This window comes from Oncorhynchus mykiss, chromosome 12, assembly GCF_057628025.1.
Source record: "Oncorhynchus mykiss isolate SJ-2025 chromosome 12, ASM5762802v1, whole genome shotgun sequence".
Classification (NCBI taxonomy): Eukaryota; Metazoa; Chordata; class Actinopteri; order Salmoniformes; family Salmonidae; genus Oncorhynchus; species Oncorhynchus mykiss.
Genome location: NC_143033.1, coordinates 89,070,420 through 89,093,491, shown reverse-complemented (window position 1 = coordinate 89,093,491; position 23,072 = coordinate 89,070,420). Strand labels below are relative to the sequence as shown.

Here is a 23,072-nt window from a genome sequence, read left to right as displayed (position 1 = left end):
TTTAGGTTGACTGACAATGACACACACACACACACACACACACACACACACACACACACACACACACACACACACACACACACACACACACACACACACACACACACACACACACACACACACACACACACACACACACACACACACACACACACACACACACACACACACACACACACACACACGTACAGGTATGTCACCGGGCTTAGAATGCTGTGTTTAAGTCTGTGAGAACAGTCACCCATGCATAATCATGAGTCTTGAATAGCTTGAATAAAATACGAGTCAGTGTGTTGAAGTGTGTTTTGTATAGACAAGCACCAGTAAAACTCTCTATGATCTCTCCAGTCAGCCAGTCAGCTAGTTAGTCAGCCAGTCAGCTAGTTAGTCAGCCAGTTAGTCAGCCAGTCAGCTAGTTAGTCAGCCAGTTAGTCAGCCAGTCAGCTAGTTAGTCAGCTAGTTAGTCAGCCAGTCAGTCAGTCAGTCAGTCAGTCATCCAGTCCGCCAGCCAGCCAGTCAATCAGTCAGTCAGTCAGCCAGCCAGCCAGTTAGTCAGCCAGTCAGGCAGTAAGCTGATCTCTCCTCTTCCTCTCAGAACACACACTCAGTCTGGAGCTGATTACAAGCAATAAAGTCTCACTATCTGAAGGATGCTACTGTTACAATGCTTCTGATATGCTTCTTTTGTATTCTGTCTGTTGTGTTTCTCATCAGTGGAGTTATGTAACAGCCTTAACAGTGATGAAGGGATGTGTTTCTCATCAGTGGAGTTATGTAACAGCCTTAACAGTGATGAAGGGATGTGTTTCTCATCAGTGGAGTTATGTAACAGCCTTAACAGTGATGAAGGGATGTGTTTCTCATCAGTGGAGTTATGTAACAGCCTTAACAGTGATGAAGGGATGTGTTTCTCATCAGTGGAGTTATGTAACAGCCTTAACAGTGATGAAGGGATGTGTTTCTCATCAGTGGAGTTATGTAACAGCCTTAACAGTGATGAAGGGATGTGTTTCTCATCAGTGGAGTTATGTAACAGCCTTAACAGTGATGAGGGGATGTGTTTCTCATCAGTGGAGTTATGTAACAGCCTTAACAGTGATGAAGGGATGTGTTTCTCATCAGTGGAGTTATGTAACAGCCTTAACAGTGATGAAGGGATGTGTTTCTCATCAGTGGAGTTATGTAACAGCCTTAACAGTGATGAAGGGATGTGTTTCTCATCAGTGGAGTTATGTAACAGCCTTAACAGTGATGAAGGGATGTGTTTCTCATCAGTGGAGTTATGTAACAGCCTTAACAGTGATGAAGGGATGTGTTTCTCATCAGTGGAGTTATGTAACAGCCTTAACAGTGATGAAGGGATGTGTTTCTCATCAGTGGAGTTATGTAACAGCCTTAACAGTGATGAAGGGATGTGTTTCTCATCAGTGGAGTTATGTAACAGCCTTAACAGTGATGAAGGGATGTGTTTCTCATCAGTGGAGTTATGTAACAGCCTTAACAGTGATGAAGGGATGTGTTTCTCATCAGTGGAGTTATGTAACAGCCTTAACAGTGATGAAGGGATGTGTTTCTCATCAGTGGAGTTATGTAACAGCCTTAACAGTGATGAAGGGATGTGTTTCTCATCAGTGGAGTTATGTAACAGCCTTAACAGTGATGAAGGGATGTGTTTCTCATCAGTGGAGTTATGTAACAGCCTTAACAGTGATGAAGGGATGTGTTTCTCATCAGTGGAGTTATGTAACAGCCTTAACAGTGATGAAGGGATGTGTTTCTCATCAGTGGAGTTATGTAACAGCCTTAACAGTGATGAAGGGATGTGTTTCTCATCAGTGGAGTTATGTAACAGCCTTAACAGTGATGAAGGGATGTGTTTCTCATCAGTGGAGTTATGTAACAGCCTTAACAGTGATGAAGGGATGTGTTTCTCATCAGTGGAGTTATGTAACAGCCTTAACAGTGATGAAGGGATGTGTTTCTCATCAGTGGAGTTATGTAACAGCCTTAACAGTGATGAAGGGATGTGTTTCTCATCAGTGGAGTTATGTAACAGCCTTAACAGTGATGAAGGGATGTGTTTCTCATCAGTGGAGTTATGTAACAGCCTTAACAGTGATGAGGGGATGTGTTTCTCATCAGTGGAGTTATGTAACAGCCTTAACAGTGATGAGGGGATGTGTTTCTCATCAGTGGAGTTATGTAACAGCCTTAACAGTGATGAAGGGATGTGTTTCTCATCAGTGGAGTTATGTAACAGCCTTAACAGTGATGAAGGGATGTGTTTCTCATCAGTGGAGTTATGTAACAGCCTTAACAGTGATGAAGGGATGTGTTTCTCATCAGTGGAGTTATGTAACAGCCTTAACAGTGATGAAGGGATGTGTTTCTCATCAGTGGAGTTATGTAACAGCCTTAACAGTGATGAAGGGATGTGTTTCTCATCAGTGGAGTTATGTAACAGCCTTAACAGTGATGAAGGGATGTGTTTCTCATCAGTGGAGTTATGTAACAGCCTTAACAGTGATGAGGGGATGTGTTTCTCATCAGTGGAGTTATGTAACAGCCTTAACAGTGATGAAGGGATGTGTTTCTCATCAGTGGAGTTATGTAACAGCCTTAACAGTGATGAAGGGATGTGTTTCTCATCAGTGGAGTTATGTAACAGCCTTAACAGTGATGAAGGGATGTGTTTCTCATCAGTGGAGTTATGTAACAGCCTTAACAGTGATGAAGGGATGTGTTTCTCATCAGTGGAGTTATGTAACAGCCTTAACAGTGATGAAGGGATGTGTTTCTCATCAGTGGAGTTATGTAACAGCCTTAACAGTGATGAAGGGATGTGTTTCTCATCAGTGGAGTTATGTAACAGCCTTAACAGTGATGAAGGGATGTGTTTCTCATCAGTGGAGTTATGTAACAGCCTTAACAGTGATGAAGGGATGTGTTTCTCATCAGTGGAGTTATGTAACAGCCTTAACAGTGATGAAGGGATGTGTTTCTCATCAGTGGAGTTATGTAACAGCCTTAACAGTGATGAAGGGATGTGTTTCTCATCAGTGGAGTTATGTAACAGCCTTAACAGTGATGAAGGGATGTGTTTCTCATCAGTGGAGTTATGTAACAGCCTTAACAGTGATGAAGGGATGTGTTTCTCATCAGTGGAGTTATGTAACAGCCTTAACAGTGATGAAGGGATGTGTTTCTCATCAGTGGAGTTATGTAACAGCCTTAACAGTGATGAAGGGATGTGTTTCTCATCAGTGGAGTTATGTAACAGCCTTAACAGTGATGAAGGGATGTGTTTCTCATCAGTGGAGTTATGTAACAGCCTTAACAGTGATGAAGGGATGTGTTTCTCATCAGTGGAGTTATGTAACAGCCTTAACAGTGATGAAGGGATGTGTTTCTCATCAGTGGAGTTATGTAACAGCCTTAACAGTGATGAAGGGATGTGTTTCTCATCAGTGGAGTTATGTAACAGCCTTAACAGTGATGAAGGGATGTGTTTCTCATCAGTGGAGTTATGTAACAGCCTTAACAGTGATGAAGGGATGTGTTTCTCATCAGTGGAGTTATGTAACAGCCTTAACAGTGATGAAGGGATGTGTTTCTCATCAGTGGAGTTATGTAACAGCCTTAACAGTGATGAGGGGATAATATTTGAGAGGCAGAGTAGAAGAGGCTTACACACACAGATACACACAGACACCTAAGATGGAGTGAGAGGTGATGGAGTGAGAGAGGATAGAGTGAGAGTTGATGGAGAGAGAGAGGATATTGCGAGAGATGGAGAGAAAGAGGACAGAGAGTAAGACATGGAGAGAGGATAGAGTGATAGGTGATGATAGCAATAGAGAACTGAGTGAGAGAGATGGGGAGAGAGAGGACTGAGTGAGTGAGAGATGGAGCGAGAGAGAGGATAGAATGAGAGATGATGAGAGAGGATATTGTGAGAGATGATGATAGAGAAGACAGTGAGTAATGGTGAGAGAGAGGATAGAGTGAGAGATGATGGAGAGAGAGGATAGAGTGAGAGACGATGGAGAGATAGAGGATAGATAGAGATGACTGAGAGATAGAGGATAGAGTGAGAGATGATGGAGAGATAGAGGATAGAGTGAGAGATGATGGAGAGATAGAGGATAGAGTGAGAGATGATGAGAGAGGATATTGTGAGAGATGATGATAGAGAAGACTGAGTGAGTAATGGTGAGAGAGAGGATAGAGTGAGAGACGATGGAGAGAGAGGATAGAGTGAGAGACGATGGAGAGATAGAGGATAGAGTGAGAGATGATGGAGAGAGAGGATAGAGTTAGAGATGATGGAGAGATAGAGGATAGAGTGAGAGATGATGGAGATAGAGGATAGAGTGAGAGATGATGGAGAGATAGAGGATAGATAGAGATGACGGAGAGATAGAGGATAGAGTGAGAGATGATGGAGAGATAGAGGATAGAGTGAGTGAGGGAGACAGTGTCACGTTCTGACCTTTATTTCCTTTGTTTTGTCTTTATTTAGTATGGTCAGGGCGTGAGTTGGGGTGGGCAGTCTATGTTTGTTTTTCTATGTTTGGTTTCTGTTTCGGCCTAGTATGGTTCTCAATCAGAGGCAGGTGTCGTTAGTTCTCTCTGATTGAGAATCATACTTAGTTAGCCTGGGTTTCACTGTTGGTTGGTGGGTGTTTGTTTCCGTGTGAGTGTTTGTTGCCACACAGAACTGTTTCGGTTTGGTTATTTCACGTATTCGTTTATTGTTTTTGTATTTCATAGTGTTCAGTCCTTTTCTTATTAAAATCGTCATGAACACTTACCACGCTGCATCTTGGTCCGATCCTTACTCCTCTTCAGACGAAGAGGAGGAAATCTGCCGTTACAGACAGGGATATATACAGCAGTAGTAAAGAGGGTTTGGTGAATCAAACCATTCACTCAATCGTCCCTGGTCTCACAATGGACTATATATATATACAGTGCCTTGCGAAAGTATTCGGCCCCCTTGAACTTTGCGACCTTTTGCCACATTTCAGGCTTCAAACATAAAGATATAAAACTGTATTTTTTTGTGAAGAATCAACAACAAGTGGGACACAATCATGAAGTGGAACGACATTTATTGGATATTTCAAACTTTTTTAACAAATCAAAAACTGAAAAATTGGGCGTGCAAAATTATTCAGCCCCTTTACTTTCAGTGCAGCAAACTCTCTCCAGAAGTTCAGTGAGGATCTCTGAATGATCCAATGTTGACCTAAATGACTAATGATGATAAATACAATCCACCTGTGTGTAATCAAGTCTTCGTATAAATGCAACTGCACTGTGATAGTCTCAGAGGTCCGTTAAAAGCGCAGAGAGCATCATGAAGAACAAGGAACACACCAGGCAGGTCCGAGATACTGTTGTGAAGAAGTTTAAAGCCGGATTTGGATACAAAAATATTTCCCAAGCTTTAAACATCCCAAGGAGCACTGTGCAAGCGATAATATTGAAATGGAAGGAGTATCAGACCACTGCAAATCTACCAAGACCTGGCCGTCCCTCTAAACTTTCAGCTCATACAAGGAGAAGACTGATCAGAGATGCAGCCAAGAGGTCCATGATCACTCTGGATGAACTGCAGAGATCTACAGCTGAGGTGGGAGACTCTGTCCATAGGACAACAATCAGTCATATATTGCACAAATCTGGCCTTTATGGAAGAGTGGCAAGAAGAAAGCCATTTCTTAAAGATATCCATAAAAAGTGTCGTTTAAAGTTTGCCACAAGCCACCTGGGAGACACACCAAACATGTGGAAGAAGGTGCTCTGGTCAGATGAAACCAAAATTGAACTTTTTGGCAACATTGCAAAATGTTATGTTTGGCGTAAAAGCAACACAGCTGAACACACCATCCCCACTGTCAAACATGGTGGTGGCAGCATCATGGTTTGGGCCTGCTTTTTTTCAGCAGGGACAGGGAAGATGGTTAAAATTGATGGGAAGATGGATGGAGCCAAATACAGGACCATTCTGGAAGAAAAGAGTCTGCAAAAGACCTGAGACTGGGACGGAGATTTGTCTTCCAACAAGACAATGATCCAAAACATAAAGCAAAATCTACAATGGAATGGTTCAAAAATAAACATATCCAGGTGTTAGAATGGCCAAGTCAAAGTCCAGACCTGAATCCAATCGAGAATCTGTGGAAAGAACTGAAAACTGCTGTTCACAAATGCTAACCATCCAACCTCACTGAGCTCGAGCTGTTTTGCAAGGAGGAATGGGAAAAAATGTCAGTCTCTCGATGTGCAAAACTGATAGAGACATACCCCAAGCGACTTACAGCTGTAATCGCAGCAAAAGGTGGCGCTACAAAGTATTAACTTAAGGGGGCTGAATAATTTTGCACGCCCAATTTTTCAGTTTTTGATTTGTTAAAAAAGTTTGAAATATCCAATAAATGTCGTTCCACTTCATGATTGTGTCCCACTTGTTGTTGATTCTTCACAAAAAAATACAGTTTTATATCTTTGTTTGAAGCCTGAAATGTGGCAAAAGGTCGCAAAGTTCAAGGGGGCCGAATACTTTCGCAAGGCACTGTATATGAACAGTCATATCTAGCTCCTCATTTCCATATTATCGTAAACAGTAGCTGCATATTGCCACAGATCAACATTTCCATATTATCGTAAACAGTAGCTGGATATTGCCACAGATCAACATTTCCATATTATCATAAACAGTAGCTGGATATTGCCACAGATCAACATTTCCATATAATTAAACAGTAGCTGGATATTGCCACAGATCAACATTTCCATGTAATTAAACAGTAACTAAATATTGCCACAGATCAACATTTCCATATAATTAAACAGTAGCTGCATATTGCCACAGATCAACATTTCCATATTATCGTAAACAGTAGCTGGATATTGCCACAGATCAACATTTCCATATTATCATAAACAGTAGCTGGATATTGCCACAGATCAACATTTCCATATTATCATAAACAGTAGCTGCATATTGCCACAGATCAACATTTCCATATTATCATAAACAGTAGCTGGATATTGCCACAGATCAACATTTCCATATTATCATAAACAGTAGCTGGATATTGCCACATATCAACATTTCCATATTATCATAAACAGTAGCTGGATATTGCCACAGATCAACATTTCCATATTATCATAAACAGTAGCTGCATATTGCCACAGATCAACATTTCCATATAATTAAACAGTAGCTGGATATTGCCACAGATCAACATTTCCATATAATTAAACAGTAGCTGCATATTGCCACAGATCAACATTTCCATATAATTAAACAGTAGCTGGATATTGCCACAGATCAACATTTCCATATTATCATAAACAGTAGCTGCATATTGCCACAGATCAACATTTCCATATAATTAAACAGTAGCTGGATATTGCCACAGATCAACATTTCCATATTATCATAAACAGTAGCTGCATATTGCCACAGATCAACATTTCCATATAATTAAACAGTAGCTGGATATTGCCACAGATCAACATTTCCATGTAATTAAACAGTAGCTGGATATTGCCACAGATCAACATTTCCATATAATTAAACAGTAGCTGCATATTGCCACAGATCAACATTTCCATATAATTAAACAGTAGCTGGATATTGCCACAGATCAACATTTCCATATTATCATAAACAGTAGCTGCATATTGCCACAGATCAACATTTCCATATAATTAAACAGTAGCTGGATATTGCCACAGATCAACATTTCCATGTAATTAAACAGTAGCTGGATATTGCCACAAATCAACATTTCCATATTATCATAAACAGTAGCTGGATATTGCCACAGATCAACATTTCCATATTATCATAAACAGTAGCTGGATATTGCCACAGATCAACATTTCCATATAATTAAACAGTAGCTGCATATTGCCACAGATCAACATTTCCATATTATCATAAACAGTAGCTGGATATTGCCACAGATCAACATTTCCATATTATCATAAACAGTAGCTGCATATTGCCACAGATCAACATTTCCATATTATCATAAACAGTAGCTGCATATTGCCACAGATCAACATTTCCATAGAATTAAACAGTAGCTGCATATTGCCACAGATCAACATTTCCATATTATCATAAACAGTAGCTGGATATTGCCACAGATCAACATTTCCATATTATCATAAACAGTAGCTGCATATTGCCACAGATCAACATTTCCATATAATTAAACAGTAGCTGCATATTGCCACAGATCAACATTTCCATGTAATTAAACAGTAGCTGCATATTGCCACAGATCAACATTTCCATATTATCATAAACAGTAGCTGGATATTGCCACAGATCAACATTTCCATATTATCATAAACAGTAGCTGGATATTGCCACAGATCAACATTTCCATATAATTAAACAGTAGCTGCATATTGCCACAGATCAACATTTCCATATTATCATAAACAGTAGCTGGATATTGCCACAGATCAACATTTCCATATTATCATAAACAGTAGCTGGATATTGCCACAGATCAACATTTCCATATAATTAAACAGTAGCTGCATATTGCCACAGATCAACATTTCCATGTAATTAAACAGTAGCTGCATATTGCCACAGATCAACATTTCCATATTATCATAAACAGTAGCTGGATATTGCCACAGATCAACATTTCCATATTATCATAAACAGTAGCCGGATATTGCCACAGGTCAACATTTCCATATAATTAAACAGTAGCTGGATATTGCCACAGATCAACATTTCCATATAATTAAACAGTAGCTGGATATTGCCACAGATCAACATTTCCATATAATTAAACAGTAGCTGGATATTGCCACAGATCAACATTTCCATATAATTAAACAGTAGCTGGATATTGCCACAGATCAACATTTCCATATAATTAAACAGTAGCTGGATATTGCCACAGATCAACATTTCCATATAATTAAACAGTAGCTGGATATTGCCACAGATCAACATTTCCATATTATCATAAACAGTAGCTGGATATTGCCACAGATCAACATTTCCATATTATCATAAACAGTAGCTGGATATTGCCACAGATCAACATTTCCATATAATTAAACAGTAGCTGGATATTGCCACAGATCAACATTTCCATATTATCATAAACAGTAGCTGCATATTGCCACAGATCAACATTTCCATGTAATTAAACAGTAGCTGGATATTGCCACAGATCAACATTTCCATATTATCATAAACAGTAGCTGGATATTGCCACAGATCAACATTTCCATGTAATTAAACAGTAGCTGGATATTGCCACAGATCAACATTTCCATATAATTAAACAGTAGCTGGATATTGCCACAGATCAACATTTCCATGTTATTAAACAGTAGCTGGATATTGCCACAGATCAACATTTCCATGTAATTAAACAGTAGCTGGATATTGCCACAGATCAACATTTCCATGTAATTAAACAGTAGCTGGATATTGCCACAGATCAACATTTCCATGTAATTAAACAGTAGCTGGATATTGCCACAGATCAACATTTCCATGTAATTAAACAGTAGCTGGATATTGCCACAGATCAACATTTCCATATAATTAAACAGTAGCTGCATATTGCCACAGATCAACATTTCCATGTAATTAAACAGTAGCTGCATATTGCCACAGATCAACATTTCCATGTAATTAAACAGTATCTGGATATTGCCACAGATCAACATTTCCATATTATCATAAACAGTAGCTGGATATTGCCACAGATCAACATTTCCATGTAATTAAACAGTAGCTGGATATTGCCACAGATCAACATTTCCATGTAATTAAACAGTAGCTGGATATTGCCACAGATCAACATTTCCATGTAATTAAACAGTAGCTGCATATTGCCACAGATCAACATTTCCATAGCTGTATACTGTATCTCCATATAGCTCCGTATAGCTCCATAATTCATTAATCCAGAGTGATGATTGCTACTGTAAATCTGCTGCTTTACTGGGGAGAGGAGAGAGGCTAGACCATTGATTTACACAAGGACACAACTGATAATAGTGAAAAAAGACACACACACACACACACACACACACACACACACACACACACACACACACACACACACACACACACACACCTGTTTGGAACCCAGGGATCCAAATAAATACTACTAAATACTACACAACACTCACGCACAGTCTGAATTGAACCCATCTAGCCTAGAGGCAAGCCATCCCTGGGAGCCCGTGTGGTTGTTCCTCGCCTCGCACGTCCAAAGCCATCTCATTTCAGTTCCGATGGAGGAACAGCTAAAAATGTCAAGCTGCCAATTGAAATGTCACCGTAACAGAGGAGGACTTGTGAAGGGAAACATAGCCCTGCCGTCACCCCCGACGCGCTCTGACATTAAAGCACAGGCAAACATTTTACACAGACATTTAATGAGAATAGCAAAGTTCTGGAAAGAGACGATGGGTGGAGTTCCTCTGGGATATTGGGGGCGTGACGGAATCGCAGAAATAACAAATACACACATGCAAGAGAGTACACACAGAGAAGTGTACATAAGCACTTGTGTGTACTGAAACACACAAACACAAACTTCCTTTCTAACTTTTCAAACCCACCAGACCTCCCTTGTTGATGTCTTAATGGCTCAGTGCTCTACTAATTGAATTAGAAATAACTGTGGGAGGAGGAGAGGAAAGATGAAGAGAGAGGGGAACAGAGGAAATAGAAAGAGTGAGAGAAAATAAGGGAGTTGTGGAAGAGCAGAGGTGAAGGTAGGAGAACACAACACGTCAGGAAGAAGGAAGACCAGAGGGGAAGGTAGGAGAACACAACACGTCAGGAAGAAGGAGGACCAGAGGTGAAGGTAGGAGATCACAACACGTCAGGAAGAAGGAGGACCAGAGGGGAAGGTAGGAGAACACAACACGTCAGGAAGAAGGAGGACCAGAGGTGAAGGTAGGAGAACACAACACGTCAGGAAAAAGGAGGACCAGAGGGGAAGGTAGGAGAACACAACACGTCAGGAAAAAGGAGGACCAGAGGGGAAGGTAGGAGAACACAACACGTCAGGAAGAAGGAGGACCAGAGGGGAAGGTAGGAGAACACAACACGTCAGGAAGAAGGAAGACCAGAGGGGAAGGTAGGAGAACACAACACGTCAGGAAGAAGGAGGACCAGAGGGGAAGGTAGGAGAACACAACACGTCAGGAAGAAGGAGGACCAGAGGGGAAGGTAGGAGAACACAACACGTCAGGAAAAAGGAGGACCAGAGGGGAAGGTAGGAGAACACAACACGTCAGGAAGAAAGAGGACCAGAGGGGAAGGTAGGAGAACACAACACGTCAGGAAGAAGGAGGACCAGAGGGGAAGGTAGGAGAACACAACACGTCAGGAAGAAGGAGGACCAGAGGGGAAGGTAGGAGAACACAACACGTCAGGAAGAAGGAGGACCAGAGGGGAAGGTAGGAGAACACAACACGTCAGGAAGAAGGAGGACCAGAGGGGAAGGTAGGAGAACACAACACGTCAGGAAAAAGGAGGACCAGAGGGGAAGGCGGGATGAGGGATGAAGATTGAGGAGCTATGTAAAAAAGGAGAACAACGAGAGAGGGTGTATGTGGAGAGGAAAGGTGTGTGTGCCACAGGAGGTTGGTGAGGGGAGGACGACTCATAATAATGGAACACAACCCGTGTTTGATGTGTTTGATACCATCCCATTTATTCCGTTCCAGCCATTACTATGAGCCCGTCTTCTCCAATTAGGTACCACCAGCCACCTGTAGTGTGGAAAGAGAGGTGTGTGTGTGTGACTGCGAGGTGTGTGTTCCTCTGTGTGTGGCTGCAGCTGCTCCCGTACACATCAATCAGGCTGTGTGTTTGTCAGAGTAATTAGCCGCCACAGGCCTCCTCTATCTAATTGTTCTCTCTTTTTTAACACTCCTTTTTTTGGCTCCATCCCTTCATCTCTTAGCCTTTTATGTATCCTGGGTTTCCAATGGATGACGCAGGCTAGGGGCGAGGGGCTAGGGGCGAGGGGCGAGGGGCGAGGGTCTAGGGGCGAGGGGCTAGGGGCGAGGGGCTAGTGGCGAGGGGCTAGGGGCGAGGGACTAGGGGCTAGGGGCGAGGGGCGAGGGGCGAGGGGCGAGGGGCTAGGGGCTAGGGGCTAGGGACTAGGGGCGAGGGGCTAGTGGCGAGGGGCTAGGGGCGAGGGACTAGGGGCTAGGGGCGAGGGGCTAGGGGCGAGGGGCGAGGGGCTAGGGGCGAGGGACTAGGGGCGAGGGGCTAGGGGCGAGGAGCGAGGGGCTAGGGAGTGTGTGTGTGTCAGTATTATTTCCAGTATGCTTCCTCTGTGCTGTAACCCCTGTTACTCTCTTCTTGGGAAGAGGCAATCCACAGCAGTAGGATTTTAAAAAACAAAGTTATATATATATTTTTAACCTTCATTTAACTAGGCAAGTCAGTTAAGAACAAATTCTTATTTTCAATGACAGCCTAGGAACAATGGGTTAACTGCCTGTTCAGGGGCAGAACGACAGATTTGTACCTTGTCAGCTCAGGGACTTGAACATGGAACCTTTCGGTTACTAGTCCAACGCTCTAACCACTAGGCTACCCTAGTGGTTTGGGACAGAACAGCACGATTGGGAGAGAACTGACACCGGGTGTGTGGGTATATACCGGGTGTGTGGGTATATGGGTGTATATGTATATGGTTGTGTGTGTATATGGGTGTGTATGTAAATGGTTGTGTGGGTCTATGGGTGTATATGTATATATGTATATATATATATATATATATGTATATATGTATATGTATATGGGTGTGTGGGGTATATGGCTGTGTGGGTATATGGGTGTGTGGGTATATGGGTTTGTGAGTAAATGTGTGTGTGTGTGTGCCTGTGTGAGTTTGTGTGAGATGCTGGCACGCCTGTGTGTGTGTGTGTGTGTGTGTGTGTCTGTGTGTGTGCATGCGCGCAGTGTGAGCTGTAATCCTGGTCTGTACTCGGCGATAGCTCAGCTCAACTCTATTCTCCATAGCACAGCAAACAGCAGGATCAGCAGGAAAGGACAGCACACACACTGAACACAAAGCCAAGCAGAGAGGCAAGCAGAGGGGACACAGACAAAATGGGATTTCTATATAACTATAACACTTTAAATCTGATGGTATCAATCAAACCTAAATATTTATCGATCGATTGGTCTGTCTGTCTGTCAATCAGTACATCCCTCCCTACTCCAGTAGAAAATAAAGCATGTGAGTGCAAATAGACACATCTGAGATGGAGTCTAGCCCTGTGGAATATTGGGCCACAGCTGTAGTGGGCCAGAAAGGATTATGGGGAAAAGGGAAGGGGTCCCTGGGGAAAAGGAGAGTGAGGTTCATGAGAGAGATGCATCAAGGGAGAAGGGCCAGAGTGTGTGACTGGAACAGCATAGTATAACATCAACATTTCTCCAATACTGCAGACCATTGAAAGAGTATGTGTGTGTGTGCCTGTGCATAACGCAGTAATAATGATAATGTGAACCAGTGATATTGGACTTCCTGGTGATTAGGATCAAAGTAGCCTGCTGATCAGAATCACTAATCACACGCAGACACAAGACACACACACACACACACACACACACACACACACACACACACTAACAGAATGAGACCCTCCCATTCTTGGTGTCACTCAGCTATAAGGTTTCACGTAATTCAATGCATCTCTCATCTTTCTTTCACGGACACATCAACTTGAAACAGGCAGCAGACAAAATCAATGCCAACGTATCCTGGCCTTCCTAGAAGTACAGTAGAATGTCAACTATCTGTTTGACTGCAGTAAGACTGGAGGTGAAACTTCAGAGTCTGTAAGTTCATTACAGTAGAGCTCACTGATAGGATCATCTGACCACCTTTGATTTATACCTCCACTTAATACCAGCCCTTAATATAGAGGGAAGTAGAGAGAGTGGGAGAAAGAGAGGGGGAGAAAGAGAGGGAAAAAGAGAGAGAGAGAAAGAGGGAGAGTGAGAGGTAGAGAGAGGGGTAGTAATAACATTGAGAAAGGGGAAAATGAAGTGGGAAGAAAGAACAATAAATAGGAGAGAGAGATAAATAAACAGCCTATTTATATAATGAATATGAATTGGGAGGCAGAAATGACTAAATGTTAAAGCATTAGGCCTCTCACTAAAGGCTTCAGTCATACAAAAGTTATACTTAAAAATCCAAACTGCTTCTCTAGCAGATTAGAATGTCTCCACCCATGTTCAAGAATGACATGTTTCCCTTTACTCAGATTACAACCTCTTATTTGAAAATTAAATCTCCAAAATATGGTTATTTTTAAAACAAGCCACAGAAATGTGGCTGTAATTTCAGTTTAATCCACAAGAAAAGACAGAACAAATATTACAACAAAATATTATGGTAAAACTCAAATATGATAATTGATAAAAACAATATTTTTTCATATATAAAAAAAGGTATAATCTTTGTAAAAAAAAGAAAATATATGGAAACGTCTGCTCTACTCAAAATTACAACCGACTAATTGCAGCATTACCTGAAAAATGCAAGTGGAAGGGGAAGAAAGTAAGGAACTTCTCTGTCAGCTCTGCATTAGGGGCGGCAGGGTAGCCTAGTGGTTAGAGCGTTGGACTAGTAACCGGAAGGTTGCGAGTTCAAACCCCCGAGCTGACAAGGTACAAATCTGTCGTTCTGCCCCTGAACAGGCAGTTAACCCAATGTTCCCAGGCCGTCATTGAAAATAAGAATTTGTTCTTAACTGACTTGCCTGGTTAAATAAAGGTAAAATAAAAAAAATTAAAGACCAAAATTATACCAGTTTCAATATTAAAGACCAAAAAATTGACAGACCGGTGTGCCATAAAGATTGTAAAATATTTGGGAAGAGATTCCATGGTACATGGTTTATGAAGTGATACACAAAACAACGCTGGATTTCAATTTAAATGAATATACAAATTCTTGGAACCAGTAGAATAGAATGTTATATGGGGGATACAACCATCCCAGCTCTGCAGATTTTGCTGTGAAGAGACAGAATCATTAGATCATTTGTTTTGGTACTGTCCATATGTAGCTTGTTTTTGGTCGCAGGTTCAGAAATGGCTGAAGAATTGGCACATTTCCCAGGAGCTAACTAGGTGATTTCAAACATTTTAGTCAGTCAATCAATAATATAATACTTCTAGCAAAAATGTTTTGTTTAATTTACAATCTGTAGAATCTATCAGAATAGAAAGGTTCAGAACTTTTGTGAAACATCACAGCACAATTGAAAACTATGGCAAATAGAAGTCAAAACTGGATGTTGTTCAGAGATAGATGGGAGGGGTTGAGTGGAGCTGAAGAGTGGGACTAAAAACAATCAAAAGATAACTATTGTAAAATATACTGTGTCCGTAAAATGTATATAGTATATACAGTGGCAAGAAAAAGTTTGTGATTATGATTTTTGCATAAATTGGTCATACAATTTGATCTGATCTTCTTCTAAGTGTAATGAACACGAGGGAGACAGAGCTGGTTTCAAGGTCAGAGCGCAGCAGCTGTTTAATGAAAGGGACCACAGGAGGAGGCAGGAAGCTGGGTCCAGGGGCAGGCAGAAGGTCATACACAGGAGGAGGCAGGAAGCTGGGTCCAGGGGCAGGCAGAAGGTCATACACAGGAGGAGACAGGAAGCTGGGTCCAGGGGCAGGCAGAAGGTCATACACAGGAGGAGGCAGGAAGCTGGGTCCAGGGGCAGGCAGAAGGTCATACACAGGAGGAGGCAGGAAGCTGGGTCCAGGGGCAGGCAGAAGGTCATACACAGGAGGAGGCAGGAAGCTGGGTCCAGGGGCAGGCAGAAGGTCATACATAGGAGGAGGCAGGAAGCTGGGTCCAGGTGCAGGCAGAAGGTCATACACAGGAGGAGGCAGGAAGCTGGGTCCAGGGGCAGGCAGAAGGTCATACACAGGAGGAGACAGGAAGCTGGGTCCAGGGGCAGGCAGAAGGTCATACACAGGAGGAGGCAGGAAGCTGGGTCCAGGGGCAGGCAGAAGGTCATACACAGGAGGAGACAGGAAGCTGGGTCCAGGGGCAGGCAGAAGGTCATACACAGGAGGAGGCAGGAAGCTGGGTCCAGGGGCAGGCAGAAGGTCATACACAGGAGGAGGCAGGAAGCTGGGTCCAGGGGCAGGCAGAAGGTCATACACAGGAGGAGGCAGGAAGCTGGGTCCAGGGGCAGGCAGAAGGTCATACACAGGAGGAGGCAGGAAGCTGGGTCCAGGGGCAGGCAGAAGGTCATACACAGGAGGAGACAGGAAGCTGGGTCCAGGGGCAGGCAGAAGGTCATACACAGGAGGAGACAGGAAGCTGGGTCCAGGGGCAGGCAGAAGGTCATACACAGGAGGAGGCAGGAAGCTGGGTCCAGGGCCAGGCAGAAGGTCATACATAGGAGGAGGCAGGAAGCTGGGTCCAGGGCCAGGCAGAAGGTCATACACAGGAGGAGGCAGGAAGCTGGGTCCAGGGGCAGGCAGAAGGTCATACACGGTAGTCCAAAAATGGAAAACAGTACAGGCAGGGAATAAGCAAAAGGTGTCATGAGTGAGGCAGGAAAAACTATCATACACGGGAGGAGAGAAGGACGGGGGAAAACCAGAGCTCTGAAAAGGTGTGTCTCAAAACAAACAATACCTCACAGTGATGGGGTGCCAGGAACTGAACTAAATAGTGTGGGATGATGACATGCAGGTGTGTGAACAGGTGATTAGCATTCCAGTGATTGGGATCTAGAAAGTGAGCTGGAAAGTGGGCTGCATTTCGGGGATCTAAGTGTTTGGAAGTGTGAGTTGGACTCAGATGTTACACTAAGTCACAACAATGGACAAACATAGTGTGCTTAAACTAATAACACACAAATTATTGTATTTTTCTTATCTATATTGAATACATAATCTAAACATTCACAGTGTAGGTTGGAAAAAGTATGTGAACCCCTAGGTTAATGACTTTCTCAAAAGCTAATTGGAGTCAGGAGTCCGCTAACCTAGAGTCAAATCAATGAGACGAGATTGGAGATGTTGGTTAGAGCTGCCTTGCCCTTTAAAAAACACTCACAACATTTTGTTTGCTATTCACAAGAAGCATTGCCTGATGTGAACCATGCCTTGAACAAAAGAGATTTCAGAAGAATAGTTGACTTGCATAATGTTGTGCAAGGATACAAAAGTATCTCTTAATGCCTTGATGTTCATCAGTCCATTGTAAGACAAATTGTCTATAAATGGAGAAAGTTCAGCACTGTTGCTACTCTCCCTAGGAGTGGCCATCCTGCAAAGATGACTGAAAGAGCACAGCGCAGAATGCTCAATGAGGTTAAGAATAATCCTAAAGTGTCAGCTAAAGACTTACAGAAATCTCTGGATCATACTAACATCTCTGTTGACGAGTCTACGATGCGTAAAACACTAAACAAGAATGGTGTTCATGGGAAGACACCACAGAAGAAGCCACTGCTGTTCAAAACAAGCATTGCTGCACATCTGAAGTTTGCAAAAGTGCACCTGGATGTTTACAGCGCTACTGGCAAAATATTCTGTGGACGGATGAAACTACAGTTTAGAAGTTTGGAAGGAAAACGTGTGCGGAGAAAAATGTGTGCGGAGAAAAATGTGTGCGGAGAAAAAAAGGCACAGCACACCAACATTGAAACCTCATCCCAACTGTAAAGTATGGTGGAGGGAGCATCGTGGTTTGGGGCTGTTGCTGCCTCAGGGCCTGGACAGCTCACTATCATTGATGGAAATGATAGGTGACCGCTGTAAAGGTTGATGAGGCTGCTGTCAGAACAGGCTGAGCTTATGCATTTATAATGAGCTCTTTACCCAATGGACTAACTCAACCACCCCTAACAAACACACACTATTTTAATAAGGATTTTATAGAGCTAGAAAGAGAGAGAAAGGGAGAAAATAGAGAGAAAGAGAAAGTGAAAGAGAGAGAGAAGGAAAGAGCAGGAGGGAGAGAGAGAAAGAGAGACAGACAGAGAGATAGCCAACACCTGGCATGTCATGTGGCTCAAAGCAGACAGAAGCATCTTGTTATGTAAGGCATCACAACACAACAGCAACACTCCATGTGAGCTGAGCCCTGCAGCACAGAACAGACAACAGCACAGAAGAGGCTCCATCCAGACAACTGCCTCAGACTCCCCACTATTATCTCTAATGACTTCAAGGATTTCAAACCTGTTCTCAGAGAGAGGTTTAAAGGTTTTTGAAATGGGGTCTGTTTTCATGTTGGTGAGGGCATGGGACTATGTATGAGTTGCTGTGGTGTGTGTGTGTGTGTGTGTGTGTGTGTGTGTGTGTGTGTGTGTGTGTGTGTGTGTGTGTGTGTGTGTGTGTGTGTGTGTGTGTGTGTGTGTGTGTGTGTGTGTGTGTGTGTATGAGAGAGTTGTTGTGGTGTGTGTGTATGAGAGAGCTGTTGTGGTGTGTATGTGTGTGTGTGCTTGCTTGTGTGCGTGTGTGCGTACGTGCGTGCATGTGTGAGTGTGTCTGTGCACCCATCTACTTGAATTCAACTGATTTCAACAACATCAAACCAGACATTTACCAGCTCGACATCAAACTCTAGTTTTAACACAGCCTGGCTTTGACAGCAGAAACGTGTGAAGGGGAAACAACAGAAGAAGCTAAACTACAGATGTGAGTCTAAAAGGCCCTCTTCATCTCTGCATCCAGTCTACTGCTGCATCTGCCAAGAGGTCTGCAGCTTTATGGCACAGTGTCGTAGTGCACTTTCTCATAAACACATGGCTGCTGGTTGAAGCCCTACATCTGCAGAGTATGTACAGTACTATCTATGATTCAGTAGTATTCACCTAGCTCCCACCTACACTCTTCACAGGAAGGAAAGGAAGAAGGAAAGGAAGAAGGGTGATCTAACCCAGACATGACGATGAAGAAGTCTAGTCTGTTCCAGGTGTCGCCAAGGTAACAGCGTCTCCCGAAGATTCCCAGCGCCACCATCTTCACCACCATCTCCAACGCAAAGAAGATGTAGATGAACGCATCGAACGCCTGACAGAGAGAGAGAGAGAGAGAGAGAGAGAGAGAGAGGGGGAGAGAAAGAGAGGGGGAGAGGTAATTTGTCAGATTTATATGAAATGAGGAAGCACATACTCTTGAAACTGATGAAAACACCTGTTGATAAAGAAAAAATAACACACACACACACACACACACACACACACGTTTTCGTGTTCTGAAAATAAAACGACCCTAGTCCAAACCACTGCTGTGGGTGTAATGTCCCGCCCAGCGACAGTGGCTTGATTGGTTATGATTATTTTCTGTCGCAACTAGCAGATGGGACAACAATGAAAACATCAACCTTCGATCAAAACACTACTTTAATTAACTTGTTAATGATTATCAATTAACAGAGTGACTGGGACATGATTGCATCTGTCACTGACTGTGTGTGTGTGTGTGTGTGTGTGTGTGTGTGTGTGTGTGTGTGTGTGTGCGCTCGTGCGTGCGTATGCATGTGCTGTATGTCTTTGTGTCCTAGTTATGCATTAAAGGTCCAATACAGATGTTTTTATCTCAATGTCAAACCATTTCTAGGTAACAATTGATTATTTAAAATTAAAATGGTCAAAAAGAAACAAAAATAGCTTTTTAGTAAAGGACAATTTCTTAAGAGAGAATTTTGCTCGGACTGTCTGGGAGTGGGGAGGGAAACACTGTGACTACCTCTCTAATCAGTAGTGTGCAGATAGTGGATATCAGTGGTATAGTCCCAGTGCAGTCCTAAATATGTTCCTGTGTTTTAAACAGGGCCTTGAGAAAGTCTACACTTCCCTTGGATTTCTTCACATCACATTATTGTGTTACAAAGTGGGATTCAAATGGATTCAATTGTTGTTTGTTGTTAATGATCTACACAAAATACTCTGTCGTGTCAAAGTGGAAGATCTTTTTTTTAAGCCTTCAACCCCCTGAATCAATACATATTAGAATCACCTTTGGCAGCTGTGAGTCTTTCTGGGTAAGTCTCTAAGAGCTTTGCACACCTGGATTGTGAAATATTTGCCCATTATTCATTTCTAAATTCTTCAAGCTCTGTCATGGTGACATCACCAGGCGGTAAATTAGTTTCTAGACCAACAAACCTCTCTGCCAATAACACACACACACACACACACACACACACACACACACACACACACACACACACACACACACACACACACACACACACACACACACACACACACACACACACACACACACACACACACACACACACACCATTTAAAAGTACAAATGCACATCCAGAGATGGGCATGGACACAATCCTTACAGATACTGGCTCATCTAACATTCATAGTGGATACTTTAGAACCTGACAACGTTCTGCTTCATTTCTTATTCATAGTGAGCTACAGCCGGGGGCCTTGGCTCCTGTGTGTTGAAACAAGGAGGTTTGACTGAGCCTTTCCAAGCAGGGCCATGCTATACACAGCAGGAGAGGACACACACACATGCAGCCTTTCAGATTCTCTATGTTACGTGGTGTGTCTGTGTGTGTGTGCGTGTGTGCAGACGGTGTCGTTAATTACGTAACAAACGCTCAGCACATGTAATGCAATGTTCACTATATCAGCCACTACATCAGTCACCAGTGGTGTAAAGTACAAATACTTTAAGGTACTACTTAAGTCGTTTTAGGGGTATCTACTTTACTATTCATATTTTTGACAACATTCACTTTTACTTCACTACAATCCTAAAGAAAATATGTCCTTTATACATTTTCCGTGACACCAAAAAGTACCTGTTACATTTTGAATGCTTAGCAGGACAGGAAAACGGTCCAATTCACACACTTAATAAGAGAACATCCCTGGTCATCCCTACGGCCTCTGATCTGGCGGACTCACTAAACACAAATGTTTTCTTTGTAAATAATGTGTTGGAGTCTGCCCCTGGCTATCTGTAAATAATGTCTGAGTGTTGGAGTGTGCCCCTGGCTATCTGTAAATAATGTCTGAGTGTTGGAGTCTGCCCCTGGCTATCTGTAAATAATGTCTGAGTGTTGGAGTCTGCCCCTGGCTATCTGTAAATAATGTCTGAGTGTTGGAGTCTGCCCCTGGCTATCTGTAAATAATATCTGAGTGTTGGAGTCTGCCCCTGGCTATCTATAAATAATGTCTGAGTGTTGGAGTCTGCCCCTGGCTATCTGTAAATTATGTCTGAGTGTTAGAGTGGGCCCCTGGCTATCTGTAAATGATGTCTGAGTGTTAGAGTGGGCCCCTGGCTATCTGTAAATAATGTCTGAGTGTTAGAGTCTGCCCCTGGCTATCTGTAAATGATGTCTGAGTGTTGGAGTGGGCCCCTGGCTATCTGTAAATAATGTCTGAGTGTTAGAGTCTGCCCCTGGCTATCTGTAAATTATGTCTGTGTTAGAGTCTGCCCCTGGCTATCTGTAAATGATGTCTGAGTGTTAGAGTGGGCCCCTGGCTATCTGTAAATGATGTCTGAGTGTTGGAGTCTGCCCCTGGCTATCTGTAAATGATGTCTGAGTGTTGGAGTGGGCCCCTGGCTATCTGTAAATGATGTCTGGGTGTTGGAGTCTGCCCCTGGCTATCTGTAAATTATGTCTGAGTGTTGGAGTCTGCCCCAGGCTATCTGTAAATAATGTCTGAGTGTTAGAGTCTGCCCCTGGCTATCCGTACATTTCTTTAAAGAAAACTGTGCCGTCTGGTTTGCTTAATATAAGGAATGTGAAAAGATTTATATTTTTACATTTACTTTCGATACTTATTAAGTATATTTAAAACCAAATACTTTTAGACCTATTTTACTGGGTGACTTTCACTTTTAGCCATTTTCTATTAAGGTATCTTTACTTTTACTCAAGTCTGATAACTGGTTACTTTTTACACCACTGTCAGTCAATATATCAGTCACACCAGTGTCATAGGGAGTCTAAAGAAAGGCTGGTGTGGAGGTTGGGGAATGGGTTCTCTCTTCTCACCGCATGTTGTCAATAATCAACTGTAATCAATCCATCAAATGATACAGTGGTGAAACTGAATTTATCTAACACTTTTTACAAAGTAATTAGTCGCAGAAGCATTACCGCTTCGCGGGGGTGACGTTTTGACAGACAGACAGACAGACAGACAGACAGACAGACAGACCTGTAGTATCTGGCAGCGGTCTGAAGTGCAGTCGATGTTCTCACAGGGCTGGTACATCCCCAGGGTGACACAGTTGAGCAGAATCACCATGATACTGATCCTCTCGAACCACGTATGGACAGCAAAGGGTTAAGAAACACAGTGGACAACCAGGGACAGTACACACACATACTGAAAGGCAATAGCATATCATACTCGCAAATAAGCAAACATACAGTAGGCACATTCACACACGAACGTATGCGCGCGCACCCACACGCACATACAAATAGTGAAAGGCTTTCATCATATGATACACAGACACACTCACAGGTAGAGCTGCACTGGGTGATGCTGAGTGGTGCTTGTAAATGAAAGGGATTAACAGACTGGTGCCGGAGGGAGGGGAGTGGGGATGTAAAACAAAACTGTCTCTGGCTCGAAGCCAGCTGCACTCAGACACTATATCTGTCTGTCTGTCTGTCTGTGTCTGTCTGTCTGTCTCTCTCTCTCCCTGTCTGTCTCTCTCGCTGTCTATTTGTCTCCCTGTGTCTCTGTGTCTGTCTCCGTCTCTCTCTGTTTCTCTCTGTCTCCGTCTCACTCTCTGTTTCTCTCTGTTGTTCTCTCTGTCTCTGTCCAGATTTGTCCCAGTACTCTTACTGGACTTCTTTACTCCTCTCCTTAACTTCACGACTACAAAGCCAGGTGAATTCTCACAAAGCCAGGTGATCTCTCACAAAGCCAGGTGATCTCTCACAAAGCCAGGTGATCTCTCACAAAGTCAAGTGATCTCTTACAAAGCCAGGTCATCACTCACAAAGCCAGGTGAATTCTCACAAAGCCAGGTGATCTCTCAC

At 42.8% G+C, this 23,072-nt stretch overlaps 2 protein-coding genes across 2 annotated transcripts in view; one reads left to right on the top strand and one right to left on the bottom strand.

Moving 5' to 3' along the window:
* Positions 1–22,387, bottom strand: part of LOC110538728 (voltage-dependent T-type calcium channel subunit alpha-1I) — a 154,595-nt gene extending 132,208 nt beyond the window's left edge. The window contains exons 1-2 of the mRNA XM_090193955.1: positions 22,237–22,387; positions 18,972–19,105 (exon numbers count right to left, since the gene is read on the bottom strand). Coding sequence (XP_090050081.1) covers positions 18,972–19,105; positions 22,237–22,326 — 224 coding nt within the window. The 5' untranslated portion in view covers positions 22,327–22,387. The remainder of the gene's footprint in view (positions 1–18,971; positions 19,106–22,236) is intronic.
* The window catches only part of LOC110511897 (luc7-like protein 3), a 383,846-nt gene that overhangs the window by 190,028 nt on the left and 170,746 nt on the right, over positions 1–23,072 (top strand). The window lies entirely within an intron of this gene.